This window comes from Sodiomyces alkalinus (assembly GCF_003711515.1).
Source record: "Sodiomyces alkalinus F11 unplaced genomic scaffold SODALscaffold_11, whole genome shotgun sequence".
In the NCBI taxonomy this organism is placed as follows: Eukaryota; Fungi; Ascomycota; class Sordariomycetes; order Glomerellales; family Plectosphaerellaceae; genus Sodiomyces; species Sodiomyces alkalinus.
This window is the reverse complement of record NW_021167089.1, coordinates 1,317,473-1,332,308: the sequence shown is the minus strand read 5'-3', so window position 1 is coordinate 1,332,308 and position 14,836 is coordinate 1,317,473. Positions and strand designations below refer to the sequence as shown.

Below are 14,836 nucleotides of genomic sequence, written 5' to 3'. Positions count from 1 at the left end.
CCACAGATCGCGCTTCCTCGGGCCCCACCCTAGGGCAAAGAAATTCCCCCACAGAAATTATCACGACAAGTTCGCAGGGGCTGGGATCTGAACATTCAATTCTTCTCCCGTCAACCACCACCACCCATCCCGACCAGTTTGCTGAGCACCCGTCAGCCAACACCATCACCATGGTAAGTTGAGCCACGAATTCAACCGCCACTGGTTCAACCACCGGCCATGCCCTCATAGGAGGCAGAAATGCCTGTCTCTTTTTTTTGAGAGAGAGAGAGTCAATGCAAGATGCTTCGGATTGAGGGCACTCTCTGAAGCGCAAATTGCTGACTCGAGGACGTCGTGTTTTTATAGCCCTTTCACAAGGTGGTCAAGAACAGCGCGTACTTCAGGTGAGTAGCACGATTCCTCCATTCCTCCTCTTTTCGTTCCTGTGCTTTTAGGGGGCTTGTGTATCTCCTCTTTCCCAGGGGTCTTTGCTAACTGAAGAATCGTGCAGCCGCTTCCAAACGAAGTACAAGCGCAGACGCCAAGGCAAGACCGACTACTATGCCCGTAAGCGCCTGATCACCCAGGCCAAGAACAAGTACAACACCCCCAAGTACCGCCTCGTCGTCCGCTTCACCAACCGCGACATCATCACCCAGATTGTCAGCTCAGAAATTACCGGCGACAAGGTCTTTGCCGCGGCTTACTCTCACGAGCTCCCCGCCTACGGCATCAATCATGGTCTGACCAACTGGGCCGCCGCTTATGCCACCGGCCTGCTGCTCGCCCGCCGCACGCTGAGCAAGCTCGGCTTGGACAAGGACTTCACCGGCGTTGAGGAGGCCGATGGCGAGTTTACCCTCACCGAGGCTATTGAGACCGACGATGGCGAGCGCCGTCCCTTCAAGGCCTTCCTCGATGTCGGCCTGACCCGCACCTCCACCGGTGCCCGCGTCTTCGGCGCCATGAAGGGTGCTTCGGACGGCGGCATCCTCATTCCCCACAGCCAGAAGCGTTTCCCCGGCTACGACATCGAGACCAAGGAGCTCGACGCTGACACCCTAAAGAGCTACATCTTCGGTGGCCACGTTGCCGAGTACATGGAGCTCCTGGCCGACGACGACGAGGAGCGCTACAAGAGTCAGTTCCAGAAGTACATTGAGGACGACATTGAGGCGGACGGTATTGAGGACTTGTACTCCGAGGCGCACGCCGCTATCCGCGAGGATCCCTGGAAGAAGCACGTCAGCGATGCCCCCAAGAAGAGCAAGGACGAATGGAAGGCCGAGTCCAAGAAGCACAGGCCGGTCCGCCTCACCCTCGAAGAGAGGAAGGCGAACGTGCAGACCCGGATTGCCGCGCTCCGCGAGCAGGAGGACTAAGCGCGTGGTGGAACGGCACAATAGCACCTTTTCTGGTTGGGATGATGAAACGGAGGTCTCGATACAAAATGGGAGCTTGTTTCTTTTTGGGTCCGGGTCTTGTAGCAAGACTTGGGTCAAACATGACGTCTTTACATGATACACATGGCTGGCTCGGGAGTTTTATGAGGATTCCGGCAGGTTCATAGTCAAAAAGGATGTCGTAAACAACATGGCGAATGATTCCCCTTTGGCTGCTTTCAAAAGATCAAGACTTTCTGTCATCTTGGCTCAGGATTGTCCCACTGATTAATTAGCCCGCCCTCTGGCAGTCGGTCAGTCTCTGACAACAGAAACGAGAACCCCGACAGGATCCGTGTGCTTTCGTACTAAAAGTTGTGCATCCGTGCCACCCATCGGATGAAGATGGTCTAATCGTACTTTTAATTGCTGTTCCGGAAACCGTTTCCTGCGGGCATCCGTACTTGGGAAGATAATTCCGAGGGCTCAAGGCGCATTGCTTACCTACCTCGTGCAGCTCAAGGGTCCTTATCCGTAGTAGATCAGCATGACCTGTCGGACAAATCACGTATGCTGCCCATAGTATCCGTAATTATTAGAGATCGCGGGTCTTGATACTGCAGCAAGGAGTAACCCATTTAGTCAGTCTCTGAGTCTTTCCACCCTTGAACTGCTGCACCGTTTTCTCTGGTATAGAATGGCCCAATGATTTGTTCCTCCACGGCTCTTTTCCGACGACGGGAGCCGTTTGGTGGAGCTCTGACGTTTGGTTTCCCACGGTACCAAGCGGAGCCCTCGGCCCTCCAAGTGACCAACGACAACACGGATATGCCACGAGACACTGCGCCCTGGTCCCCCAGATTTGGTACCTGTCTAATCGCGATGCAGATCTGGGTCAAGGAAAACCAAGAACGTCGTCACGAGACGGCGAATGCTGGGCTGGGGGAAACAGTCATCCCCGTGCTGGTTACCTAGATACCTTGAGAAGCATTACTCATCTTAGGAGTGTTGGATGATGTGGGATGAATAACCTTTTCCTCGCGATAGAAGTAGTGGATTCGTACGTTAGGTAACGGATACCTTAATTTGACACGATCTTCAGTAGCTCTGCGCCACAGGGTTTCAGGGTGGCGATTATTTAACATCAAGTTGCGAAGTAAGGAATTACTGAGTACGAATAGGCAAGTTACGTACCTCGTGTAGTGTACTGGCAGTGAGTCGATGGAGGTGTGTGTATATGGGGCACCTTTCTTCCGACCCAATTCCGGGCATCGTGGAACGAGAGAGTCATAAATCGCACGGAGTTTAATAGAACGACACGCCGCAACCAAGTGACGACAATCCTTGCTGTGATGAAGTGCTGTGCCCTGCAACCCAGCCATGGGCATTGACGCGATGTCCTCAGCGAACCAGAACGAGCGGCTCTCACCACAAGACCCCAGGGCAGGAGGCTCGGCTACCGCTTCTATAAAGACTTCTATTACGAGGTATCATTTTTACGTATTTATTTACACACTAATTATCTGGAGCACTAGACCTACGCAGTATTATTTCCCATCGGCGGGTTAATTATTACCTGAAGAACGAAAACGGATCCCTCAGACGTACAACGTAGTCGACCACGGACCATATCGACACGGAATCCAACGACAGTCAATGCCTTTCGTAATTAATTACCCCGCTCCCTGTCCGAATTCTGAATTTTGTCTAGTGTAGGGTGGTACCCAGGTAGATCCCCCACCAAGAGAAGCAAAAGTGGGGCTCTGAATTGCCTCCGGAACCCATTAGAATCGCTTATTGCTCTACACTACCTTACCTACCTTACGATAAGAGTTGAATTGTGAATGATTCGGTACTTTGTCTGAGTAAGTGTGCATCTGTAGCACTTTTATTAGCTTACCTTACTTCATTGGGCGGGCAGCCTGTCTTTTACTTTGTCCTCCGCACGGAGTACAAGTTAATGTTAGTACACTACAAAAGTATTTCTTTGTACCCTCGCGAAATTCGGGGTTGCGGATTACGGAGTACATAGATACCTTGGTACATGTCGAGCACATCAGCTCCGCACCACTCCCGTCTTCGATATACCTAAACTTCTCCCCTTCAAGCCGGGTCCGTCCCCGGGCAAGCACACTCCAGTTCCTTCATATGAATTTATCCCGTCTTCTTCTACAGCGGCTTTCAACATAGAGCGAGTCCATATCACCCAGCCCATCATATCCTCTCTTCGACCCAGATTCGGCTCTCACAACTCACCGGGCCCTTCCGCCTCCGGTCTCAACTCATTCCATACACATCACATCGTCTTGATGCCACTCTCTCGGTCTTCGACATTTGCGACAACACAATATGGAGCAAGTTCATGGAGTTGACGTGAGCTGGATGACCCACGGTTCTGCCAGAGGTATTTCTTTCTCTCGACTTGCGTCCTAGTCTTCACATGATGCCGGGCGATAGCAGCATAGCTGCCGTCTTGTCTGTCCCATGACCGCCACTAACCAAGCGTTCTGTCCTGCAGATAAGGGCTCCAAGATTGCTACGACTCGAAAACCCACACCTGTTTCTCCCCCTTCCCAGGAGACTCCTCGCTCGTCATCTCCAATACCGGCCGCGAACGGCAACGGCGCAAAGCCTCAATCAAATGGCGGCGGTAGCGAGAACACGAACACGGCATCCAGACCCATACCCACGCCACGGCCCCCCTTGAAACGATCTGACTCTGGCGACAAGAGCCCGGGAGCGAACGGCACATCTCCCAGCCGCCGCAATTCGTGGTTCTCCAGCCTTTCGTCCAAATTCTCCTCCTCTCCCACGCAACATCATATTAATGGCGACCAGGCGACAAACCAGCCCCAGAGCGCCTCGCCGAAAGAGAAAGAGTTCCCACCAGCACCTCCCCCTCGCTATTCCCCGCCTCGGCACGCTGTCTTGCAACATGCAAACAAACCGGAGGGGGACCAGCCCTATACACCTGCGCCCCCTGGCCGCGGCCAGGCTAGCTTCCTCGGAGTTTTCCGTAGGTTGTCCTCTACGGGGGGCCTAACGCCGGGACAGAAGTACAACCACGGTCTGGTTGAGCGGAGAGTTTTGAACGTCGACCGGAACCGTGAACGCTGCCCTCTTCCTCAGCTCCGACAACCCAACCTTCGCAGGGTCGCCTTCAGCGTCGATGTCGAGATCGCACCCCAGCCGAAATATGCCGACCCCGACCCGTCTTCTGCGAAGCCAGCATTGTCGGACAAGACCCAGAAGCGTAAGATGACCGAGAAGGGGGAGGGGGAGGCTCTTAAACATCCCAAGAGCTTGGAAATCCAGAAGGAGCACGAGGGCGTCGTCAAGGCCACCGGAGAGCCTCTCCCGAAAGAGCCCGAGAAGGAGGGAACGGAGATACCCAAGGAACCCCCAGGCCCTAACGAATCCTCAGGCTCTAAAGAGATCAAGGATGATAAGGCGGCAAAGGGAGGGCCCGCGAAGCCGGGCTCAACTCCCACTACGCCACCACCTACTACGCCACCAACAAGCGCAGGAGCAACCGGCATGGCCGACAAGGAGAGGGAGGCCAAGAAAAAGGAGAAGAAAAAGAAGAGCGAGGAGGAACGAAAGGCCAGGAAGGAAAAGAAGCGGAAACAAGCCGAGGCCAATGGCACCATTCCCATGGAGATTCGTTTCGACGATAGCGATTCCTCGGCGGAGACATCACAATCCGGGACGACGGGCAACGGTGGCCGGAAGACAACATCTGCGCCTACGACAAACCCCGTCAGGATATACCGCCGATGCTGTCAACTGCGTGAGACGCCCATCTTGAAAAAGATCGCGGAGCAACTCAGCGACCCGGCCAACAGCTCCACTCGCCCAGGCGTAGTAGACAAGCTTGACCTAACCGGCTATTGGCTTCAGCTACCTGACCTAATAACGCTGGGAGACTACCTGGCAGTCGTTCCAGTCAAGGAAGTCATTCTCGAGAACTGTGGACTCTCAGACGAAGGACTGCGAGTGATACTGGCTGGACTTCTAGCAGCCAAACTGCCGGAAACCAGGAGACGGAGGCTTGCTACCCATCCCGACGGTCTTGCCCAGCAAGGCGGCTTCGTGGAACGTCTGGTCCTGAAAGAAAATAAGTTTGGAGTCGAAGGCTGGAAACATATCTGCTTGTTCATATATCTCTGCCGGAGCCTTAAATATCTCGATCTTTCCATGGTTCCGTTTCCCAGGTCGGTAGCACTTGCGACCCAAAACGGACAAGGACAACGCTCTCAGATTAACACCACCGGCACCAGCATCGGCGCCACCACCACTGCCAGAAGCAGCAACGACAACAACGGGAGCCGAGAACATATCACATTAGCGGGTCTAGTCTCGAAGGCGTTCGCCCAGCGCCTGGGTGGACCGACTCTTGAACTCCTCAACATTGGCGGCATTAACCCCTCATCGAGCGATCTCGGTACTCTCATCGACGGCATCATCGAATGCGGCATACGCCGCCTCGGTCTCCCCCACAACAACATCGACAACATTGGATTGGAGCACGTGGCCAGGTTTATCTCGAGCGGCCACTGCGAGGGTCTTGATCTTGGCGGGAATGATCTTCGCGAAAGTATTGAAGTGCTCGCCCAATCCATCTCGGACAATTCTCCGCTCTGGGGTCTCAGCTTGGCGGAGTGTAACCTGCGCCCAGGCTCATTATGCAAGATATTCCCCAAGCTTCTTCCGTTGAAAAACCTACGGTTCATCGACCTCTCGCACAACCAGGAACTGTGTAGTTCTGAGCCCAGTGCTGTCGGCCTCCTGCGGAAGTATGTACTACCACAGGGACTGGTCCCCTTTCGGATCCCCCTTTCTCCCCGCCCTTTCATCCAATTTCTTCGCGCATTGTTCTAACTGACATCTTCGACGGTAGGTATCTCCCCAAGCTGCAAAATCTGAAGCGCATTCATTTAGCAGACGTCTCCATGACTTCAGAGCAGGCCATTGCTCTCGCCGAGATTCTTCCGGAAGTGCATGGGCTGGCTCATATCAGCTTCCTGGAGAACCCCAAGTTGGTCAAGCTGGCCGACGCCACCACAGAAGAGTCGCGCGAGGAAGCTTGCGCCCTGTACGCTTCTCTCCTGGCGGCGACGCGGGTGTCTCCTTCGATTATATGTGTCGATATCGACGTGCCGAGCGAAAGGTCGGGCGAGGTGGTCAAGGCTATGGCAAAGCAGGTCGTGGCATACTGTCTGCGCAATATGCAGCGCATCCCCATCGCGGAAATCAGCTCCGCCGTGCAAGGTTTGGCAGATGGTCACGCTGTCCCTGAGGGCCAGGAGCCTCCTTACCCAGACGTCCTCGTCCACCTGGTCGGTCATGACGTGCTCAACCAGGACGAATGTCCATCCGACCACGAGTCTGCGCCAGATGATGACTACGTGATTGGCGGCACGGGCCTGGTAAAGGCCCTGACTTGCTGCTTGGAAAACAGAGGCGACGACTCACGCCGGCAGTCGGTCGAGTTCACGAAAGAGGCCGAGGATGGAGGTAAGGAGGAAGGCGTGGAAACACCGACCATGATAGGACCCAAACTCCCATCTGCAAAGGCCAAGGATATGTCGAAGCACCTGCTCGCTGCGGCACGTAAGATCAGGATCCGTCTGCAGCCGGCTGTGGCCCGGGCGAAGGCCCACGCCAGCGACGAGGAAAACCTCCGCAAGCTTCTCTTCCTCGATACGACACTGGCCAACATCATCAAGCGGTTCGAGGACGAGTTCCCTGACACGCGGGTGGGCGGAGGGGCCGGTTTGCTCGCGGATGCAACACCATCTCTGCCGGCGGAAGTCGAACCCGAACAGGTCGCGATCCCCTCGGACGCCGAAGACGACTTCGACCTCGAGGTGCGGCCGAGCCTCTCGCGGACCAACTCGGCCATGTCGCTTTCGTCGCGGGCGCTCGCCGAGGAAGAAGGCCGCATGCTCCGCACGGGCCACATGTTCCGTTCGGGCATCATCAAGCCGGAGTACTTCGACCTGCTCAACGGGCTGGACGAGACGCTGGTGGAACCGAACCACGTCGCGGCCATGCAGGAGATGGTGGAGGAACTGCAGGACCCGGACCTCAGCCGGAAGATGCGCGAGAAGGGCGTGGTGCGGCTGTTCCGCGAGGACCGCGAGCAGATCCGCGAAGCACTCCGCGTGCTGGACCCGGAATATTGGGAGCGTTTCGTCGAGAGCCAGGAGAAGGCCCGCGGCAATGTTCAGGTGCTGTCGCCCAGTGTGAAGGCTGCCGAGACGCGGCCAGATGGGGGTGCTGCCCCGGACGAGAGCGCAGTGGAAGATTAGTTGGACCGGTTCATGTAGAGGGCTGCCTTTACTCTCTGTATTTACGTATGACGGGTGAACCCGCATGCGGAGTCGGGCCCATCGTTGTCCAGGTCCGAAGGATGACGATTTGAGGTTTGGTGCGGGAAGGGCTAGAGGATTGGCATGCATGGTCGGGCGTTGAACTGGAATGGAATCCATTTCCTTTCTCTCTCTTGTCTTTTTTTTTTTTTCTGTACTTTTTCTTCCCCTCCTCGTCTTACTTCTCTATAAGCGATGTTCCGGGGGATGTATTTGGGATGGTGGTCAAAATGGAAGCGATCATGATTCACAGTATGCTTTGGTTCACTAGACTCCTAATTCAATACCTAGCCTCTTGTAATACTGCCACCGAGCCTAAGAATAATCCACCAACCTTTACCCGATGACCATTTAACTCTTTCGAGGCAGGACTGCGCAGCTAGATGCAGCCCTGTTGCGCGCAGCATACATACGTTCGAATTCAGCCTCGGTCTGAACCTAATCGACGGGCCAAATCATGGCAATTCGCTGGTTCCGCCATTCCATTATCTCCTCGGATATAGCAGGGAAAAAGACATTGTGTCCCCTGGTACTCTTGTGGTTGGAGAACCGGGCTTCACGTAATGCCTGGCGGGTGGTCGTCCTCTCAGTCTGGGCATTAATTCTCGCGCGTTCCGCCTCTTTGTCATTTTCGCACTCTTCTAGCTCCTCATAGGAAATATGAAGAGACTCGCGAACTTTTCTCTAGAACGCTTGCGCTTCTTCAGCCTTTGAGCTGACGGCGTCGTTGGACGTCATAGCGGTCGTCGTCCTGTTGTCGAGCTGGTCAGTGGTGAGACCCTGGCGGCATCAGCACTCCTTAGGCGTAGTTCGCCTACGCAGAACTCAAGGACTTGACCTACCTTGGGCATATCCTCGTACTTGTTTGCAGCGGGAACAACTTCCTCTTCGGCGCCTTTTGCGCCCCGGGTGAAGGGGGTAAGAGAGGCTGAAACTGTCGTACCAATAATCACAGCCTTCCTCAGGGAATCCACGTTACCGTTATAATTAACTTGGAAAATTAAAAGAAAAGAAGTGGGAAAGGAAAGGGCAAAGAAGGGGGCAGGAGAAAAGAGGAGGGAAAAAGGAAAAGCGATGTTAGTGTTTATGCTATTCTGGCTCGGAGTAACATGACGACGGCAATCCTATTGCCCAACGCCGGGCCTAATAGGGGGTAACTAAGGTACCTTAAGGTACGCGGGTGGTGTCGGCTGAGGGGACGTTGTTGCCTTTTGTTGCCCTCCCTACCTTACTCTATCTAGGTACTTGGCCCTCAGTGATTCTACTCCGTACTTGGACGTCCCAAGGTTCGCGGAGAGACCGGAGGAAATCGAAAGCGAGATTGGTAGCTGACAGCTCCTGTTTCTCATGAATAGATGATATAAACAACGTCACATACAAGTCTTCAGTCCATCGTCGCGGAAGATAGCGGCAACATCAAGCTGTCGAGGAAAGTACTCCAGGTCGTTCAACCTGAAGCGGTTCCTGACTAAGCCCTGCACGGGGCATGTCTCTCTCGCCCCGCATCTCCTTTCCTGGACGACCGCTCCCTCAGAGGTCGGTCGGTGTTCGCATTTGAAGTCCGAAGTGAAGTACGTACCATATTAATTATTAGCAAATGAACAGTTAATAATAATTCACAGCTCATCGTGAAGCAAGACAGCAAGTCGAAACAAAACCCTCCACGATCAAAACGTTTACCCTTGCGACGAACAAACGCCTTTCTACCGTCCATTCGAGCCCTTACGCCATACCGATAATATGGATCCCTACTCAGCCGAAGGCGAATTGATCAACATCCACAACCACTTCCACCAGGGCCAGTACCAAGAAGTTATCGACTACGACACCTCGGCGCTCTCTCCCGAAAATGCCCTACCCGCCCAAGTTCTAGTCCTGCGCGCACGTATTGCCCTTGGCCAGTTTGAGGATGTTCTCGCCGAAGTCCAGGGGGAGTCTGAGCCCGAGCTCGCCTCCATTGGCGCACTAGCCCAGCAGTCCCTAGGCCAGACAGACGAGGCCGTGGCTGCCATCAAAACACTCGCCGAATCCCACGCCGGTAACTCTACCGTACAAGTTATTGGAGGCACAGTTCTGCAAGCGGCAGGACACCCGGAAGAGGCCATTGCTCTGCTATCACAGCACCAGGGAAGCCGTACGTGTCCCGGATTGTACCCAACCACCACAGACCACAGACCACAGACCACAGGAGATGGAGACACGGGGGAGGGGAGAAAGAGGCGAGGAGAAAGAATACCCAAGCTGACTTTGCATCTGCTCTGTGTCTACAGTTGATGCTGTTTCTCTTATTGTCCAGATTCATCTCCAACAGAACAGGAACGACCTTGCCCTTAAGGAAGTCACCGCCGCTAGGAGGTGGGCGCAGGATAGCCTGCTCGTCAACCTTGCAGAATCTTGGGTCGGCCTGCGCCAGGTGTGTTCGCACTCCTACATTCCCTGCGGCCCAGTCTCGCGTCTTCTTTGCTTTTCCCTCTTCCTTTGGCTAATACATCTTGGCGTCACCAAACACCAAACGAACAGGGCGGAGAGAAGTACCAACAAGCATTCTACGTGTTCGAAGAGCTCGCACAAGCCCCGGCCACCTCGTCCGTTGCGTCGCTCGTGTCGCAGGCCGTGGCTGAGCTGCATCTCGGCAGGACAGAAGAGGCCCAGGCCGCCCTGGAGCAGGCCCTCAACAAGGACCCGACCAATGCGGAGGCCATTGCGAATCTGTTTGTCCTTGCAGTGGTCACCGGCCGGGATCCCTCCAAAATGAGAGCGTGAGTCTCCGATCCCATGACGAGCAGTCGAGAGAAGGACGAACGTGTTGGCGGGGGGCATGGCTGACTCGGAAACCGTACAACAGGAACCTAGAGGCCGCGGCGCCCACACATCTTCTTCTCGCCGACCTCGAGGAGAAAAGCGCCCTTTTCGATAAGGCTGCCACGAAATACAGCGCCAAGGTGTCGGCGTAGAATTGGAAGCCCCTTGTAAGCAGGTACCGTGGGGGGTGGAAGGGCTGTGCTTTGGATGGAGTACCATGCAGGAGACGTTCACCATGAGGCGTATGGGTTCGTTAACATGTTAAGAGACAAAAGCGAAACTGCCTACTTCACCAAGCTTTGGGTCTGCGTGATTCTGGTTGGAAATGAGAGACTCATGAGACCAACGAGATGAAGTGCATGTCGTCTTGATATGAAGAGAGACTACCCGTTACTTACCCCTGACTACCAGGATGGACCATTCCCTTGCTAACGAAAGCTCACGAAAGTCTGAGACGGTTTCCTGTCCTATCTTGTCAACGCCAGATCCCCAAAGTCGTCATAACGCATAGGAGAGAAGCAGAAGTTGGGCCTCTTCTCATGCAGAGAACAGAACACAAGAGGTAGGATCACAAATCAAAAGAGACTGATGGGCGCATGGGATAGAGGGAGGATCTCGAACTTACTCTGCTTAGCATCATCTATAGATAATGTACCGCGCAAGGCGATCCTAGCTAAATGAGTAGCCGAATGCCCCTTTGTCCGAGTTCTACCACAAGCTGCTTTATTACTTACATCAGATATAAATAGGAGGCCAGCCCACCGAGGGCTACCTACATTCGAGGTATCCTGGCATTTCCCCTCGTCCCAGCTCACCTTTTTCTATGCCCCGTCAACACGACCTATTTCGTCCTACGAGTTGTGATCGAGGACATTTTCATATTAACTAGTCGTTCTCGCCGTGATAATATTTATGGGTTTATGTATGGGATGGGTACATGTAAGGCAGCGAAGTGATAGACGTTGGCCCTTTATAATTAATTGATATAATTAGCGCCAAGCCGCCGGGTGTCTCCGTATCCGCATTACCTATTACGTCGTTGCGATTCCAATCACGACAAATCGGTTATCCCCTGCCGATATCGCGCCATCAAGGATTTTTCTCCGAATCTCCATCTTTTATTAGTTAGATCCAATAGGTTAAATGATTTTAACCAAAACGGTTCCGTCTCCTTCTCTATCATGGGGATAACGGGAGGGAGGCTTTGTGATGGAACAACAAGCTTTCCCAACCTCCATCACTTCTCCCGGAAGACTCATACGAGAGTTTCCAATTTGAAGCCGCTATCTATTCTATATCCAAGGGATTTGCCTATTTATTGTCCATGAGCTCCACCGGACTTTCGCCGGATTTCGAGGATCACAAGACAAGGGTTTGTTCTTGAGTTGAGCCGATCATCTGGTCATCTGCACTGCGCCGGCGAGTCGCGACTGAGTTCACCACCGTCCCATCGGTGCTTCTGTCGGCTCAACGACTGTGTTGCTTTGGCGTCAACTTTCAAGTGCCCCGAAAACCAGCAGAAATGACTTCCACAGCAGCTCGCAACGAAGATGTGCAAGACCCACCGGATGAGACGCCAACACCGCAGCCCAACTCCGGTCCCGAGACGAAGGATGCCGACACTCCATCGAAGCAAGGGCTTCTCGGCCTGGTCCTCGCCGTCATGACCTGGACGCCACGCAGGCTGAGGTATGACCCCGGCGATCCACCGGAATTCGGCTACGGTCTGAACATGTTGTATGCCCTCGTACGTGTCTACCTACCTATAACGTATTCATTGATTCAAGAGCGAAACTGGACACCCCAGACCCCCAGACCCCGAAAACTGGTTCCAAGGTCTAACCACCGGGACAGGCCGCCACCATCTCTGTCGCCAACTTGTATTACAACCAGCCGGTACTGAACAGGATTGCCGAGACATTCGATGTCAGCTTTGAACGTGCATCCTCCGTCGCGACCCTGATGCAGGCCGGTTATGCCGCCGGCTTACTCTTCATATGTCCCCTGGGAGACATGCTCCGGCGGAGGCCCTTCGTTTTGGGCTTGATTTGGATTACCTCAATGCTGGTATGTTCACCTCTTCTCATTCTCGAAGGAAAAAGAAACCAAAAGGGGGAGGGGGAGGTCGGAGGAGAAGGGGGGCACGGGGCACGGGGAACGGGGAACGTTGCCTAGGTTTGACTGGCATTATTCACACATTTTATTCATGCTCTTCATAGTGGCTAGGACTCTGTGTGACCGACTCATTCGCTGCCTTCTCGGCACTTTCCTTCATCTGCGGCGCCACCACCGTCACCCCTCAGCTCATGCTCCCTCTCGTCGGCGACATCGCGCCCCCGCGGCGCAAAGGAACCGCCCTGTCCATCGTCGTGTCGGGTCTCATGCTCGGCATGCTCGTGGCCCGCCTGCTCTCCGGCATCGTCGCCAGCTTCACCGACTGGCGGAACATATACTGGTTCTCGTTCGGCGCGCAGTGGCTCCTCGCCGCCCTGCTCTTCGTGTTCATGCCCGACTACCCCTCTGCCAACCCGGACGGGCTCAACTACTTCCGCGCCCTGTGGACCATCGTCACCATCCTCGTCCAGGAACCCGTCCTCGTGCAGGCCTGCCTGATCGTCTTCCTCTGCAGCGCCGTCTTCACATCCTACTGGACCACCCTGAGTTTCCTGCTGTCGTCGCCGCCTTACGAGTACGGCTCGCTCGTCATCGGGCTGTTCTCCCTCATCGGCGTCGTCGGCATCGTCGGCGGGCCTCTGTACGGGCGGTTCGTCGTCGACCGGTTCGTGTCCACGTTCGCGTCCCTCGTCGGGCAGGTCCTCACCCTGGTGGGCGTCGTCATCGGTACGTGGACCGGCGAGACGACCGTCGCTGGGCCGATCATCCAGGCTGTCTTCGGAGACACCGGTATTCAGATGTCCCAGATCGCCAACCGGGCCGCCATCTACTCGATCGATGCCAAGGCGAGCAACCGCGTCAACACGGCGTATATGGTGTCAGCGTTTTGCGGGCAGCTCACCGGTACGGCTGTCGGCAACAGGTTGTACGCTGCAGGAGGGTGGACGTGGAGCGGGAGTGCTAGCAGTATGTTTCTTCCCATCACAACTACGGTCCTGTCTCTCTACAACCCCTATCGAACTTATCAAGGGAATACTCATCTGACGGGGTTTTTTTTTTCTCTTTTTCTCTTCTTTTGACAGTTGGTTTCGTCGCATTATCCGTTGTTGTCGGCTTTGCGAGGGGACCTCGTGAACAGCGGTGGATTGGATGGAGAGGAGGTTGGCGATTGAGACGAGATGACGACGTCCATGCGAAGCCGTCAACTTCTATGCCCCAGGACCAAGACGAGACTATCCACGGTCAGGATGACAAGACGTTGGTCGCATGAAGACCAGAAACTCAAACTTCGCGCTCGACTGGATAAGTTTCGTGAGGGCCACAAATCACAAATCCCTAAAGACCATGGAAGAGGTATGAGCCGGAGCCTTGAATTTCAGATAGACTATGATAGACTATTCGCGCAAGCACATAGAATAATTGTTCGGCGCCTTGACCGAATTGCAAGAGAATGATATGTATGCATATGCACATGCACATGCTGATGCTGATGCTGTGCGTCTGTTTTCATACCGTTTCTCCAGGCTCTCCGTAGCATTGTTCCTGTTCGGTACGAACCTCCCAAGTACGGATCGTCTTCCGAGAGTTCCCATTTTTGTATCATCGTATGCCGTCCAGGAATAGGGCTGTCTACCGTTTCTAGCAGTCTCGGGAGGAGCTGGGAGCAAGATGTGAGGGAATATTAAGGAAAGAAACTGGCCGAATTACTCCTATTCAGTGAGTCTTAATCTAAGTCCTCTCGATAGGTCTTATCCGTACTTCCTACCTAGTGAGAATTTGAAAATGGCCTCTATCTAAATACCTTTCTTACTATAGAGTATAGACTATATAGCTTCCCCAAGTCTGATAGTTCAACTCGAATTTTCAAGACACTAGAATAGTTATGTTCGAATCCAGAACCTGCGTCCCGCTTACTCTTTAAGTGTTGGGCAGTTTCCAATATCTCTGAAGCAGTGCTTACCTGCCTATCTAATTCAGAAAAATAGCTCGGTGCGTTCTATAAAGTTACCATTGATAATGAACCGTAAATCGAAGTAATATATCTATCCATTGCCCTCCTTCCATCTGAACACTCGGATGGAAGGAGTCTGAATAGCCATTATACACGATTAACCAGATGACAGTAAATCGGTCTACAGTAGACTTTCCAGATGTGCTCATGCCTCGTTTCTATTCCCATTC

General features: G+C 54.0%; 6 protein-coding genes across 6 annotated transcripts; 5 read left to right on the top strand and 1 right to left on the bottom strand.

Moving 5' to 3' along the window:
* The first annotated feature begins 147 nt into the window (after positions 1-147).
* Positions 148-1,738, top strand: SODALDRAFT_328989 (hypothetical protein). Its single transcript, XM_028610823.1, has 3 exons — positions 148-173; positions 349-386; positions 494-1,738. The coding sequence occupies exons 1-3, from the start codon at positions 171-173 to the stop codon at positions 1,362-1,364; spliced, it is 912 nt and encodes a 303-aa protein (XP_028463426.1). The 5' UTR covers positions 148-170; the 3' UTR covers positions 1,365-1,738.
* Positions 1,739-1,911: 173 nt separating this feature from the next.
* On the top strand, positions 1,912-3,741 carry SODALDRAFT_363473 (hypothetical protein; the record flags this gene model as incomplete). The annotated part of the gene is made up of 5 exons (XM_028614560.1): positions 1,912-1,932; positions 2,061-2,330; positions 2,470-2,491; positions 2,743-2,851; positions 3,555-3,741. 5 exons carry the CDS (start codon positions 1,912-1,914, stop codon positions 3,739-3,741), a joined length of 609 nt encoding a protein of 202 aa, XP_028463425.1.
* On the top strand, positions 3,714-8,026 carry SODALDRAFT_394638 (RNI-like protein; the record flags this gene model as incomplete). Its single annotated transcript, XM_028615276.1, has 3 exons — positions 3,714-3,768; positions 3,868-6,160; positions 6,265-8,026. 3 exons carry the CDS (start codon positions 3,714-3,716, stop codon positions 7,676-7,678), a joined length of 3,762 nt encoding a protein of 1,253 aa, XP_028463424.1. The 3' UTR covers positions 7,679-8,026.
* SODALDRAFT_363471 (hypothetical protein) lies at positions 7,720-9,365 on the bottom strand (the record flags this gene model as incomplete). Its single annotated transcript, XM_028614559.1, has 10 exons — positions 7,720-7,809; positions 7,921-7,995; positions 8,111-8,176; positions 8,255-8,342; positions 8,430-8,518; positions 8,581-8,698; positions 8,915-8,928; positions 9,011-9,066; positions 9,117-9,263; positions 9,359-9,365. 10 exons carry the CDS (start codon positions 9,363-9,365, stop codon positions 7,720-7,722), a joined length of 750 nt encoding a protein of 249 aa, XP_028463423.1.
* A 113-nt stretch (positions 9,366-9,478) lies between these two features.
* On the top strand, positions 9,479-10,692 carry SODALDRAFT_320911 (coatomer epsilon subunit; the record flags this gene model as incomplete). The annotated part of the gene is made up of 4 exons (XM_028609578.1): positions 9,479-9,872; positions 10,009-10,151; positions 10,259-10,497; positions 10,584-10,692. The coding sequence occupies 4 exons, from the start codon at positions 9,479-9,481 to the stop codon at positions 10,690-10,692; spliced, it is 885 nt and encodes a 294-aa protein (XP_028463422.1).
* A 1,039-nt stretch (positions 10,693-11,731) lies between these two features.
* Positions 11,732-14,103, top strand: SODALDRAFT_328986 (membrane protein). Its single transcript, XM_028610822.1, has 4 exons — positions 11,732-12,287; positions 12,395-12,607; positions 12,760-13,621; positions 13,738-14,103. The coding sequence occupies exons 1-4, from the start codon at positions 12,063-12,065 to the stop codon at positions 13,923-13,925; spliced, it is 1,488 nt and encodes a 495-aa protein (XP_028463421.1). The 5' UTR covers positions 11,732-12,062; the 3' UTR covers positions 13,926-14,103.
* Positions 14,104-14,836: the final 733 nt, after the last annotated feature.

Excerpts from the sequence above, each read along its gene's own strand:
- SODALDRAFT_328989 (XM_028610823.1), top strand. Across the intron at positions 387-493 it reads AAGAACAGCGCGTACTTCAG|CCGCTTCCAAACGAAGTACA; the intron begins GTGAGTAGCACG and ends AGAATCGTGCAG.
- SODALDRAFT_328986 (XM_028610822.1), top strand. The coding sequence starts at position 12,063 with ATGACTTCCACAGCAGCTCGCAACGAAGATGTGCAAGACCCACCGGAT. Across the intron at positions 12,288-12,394 it reads TGAACATGTTGTATGCCCTC|GCCGCCACCATCTCTGTCGC; the intron begins GTACGTGTCTAC and ends CCACCGGGACAG. Across the intron at positions 13,622-13,737 it reads GTGGAGCGGGAGTGCTAGCA|TTGGTTTCGTCGCATTATCC; the intron begins GTATGTTTCTTC and ends TTCTTTTGACAG.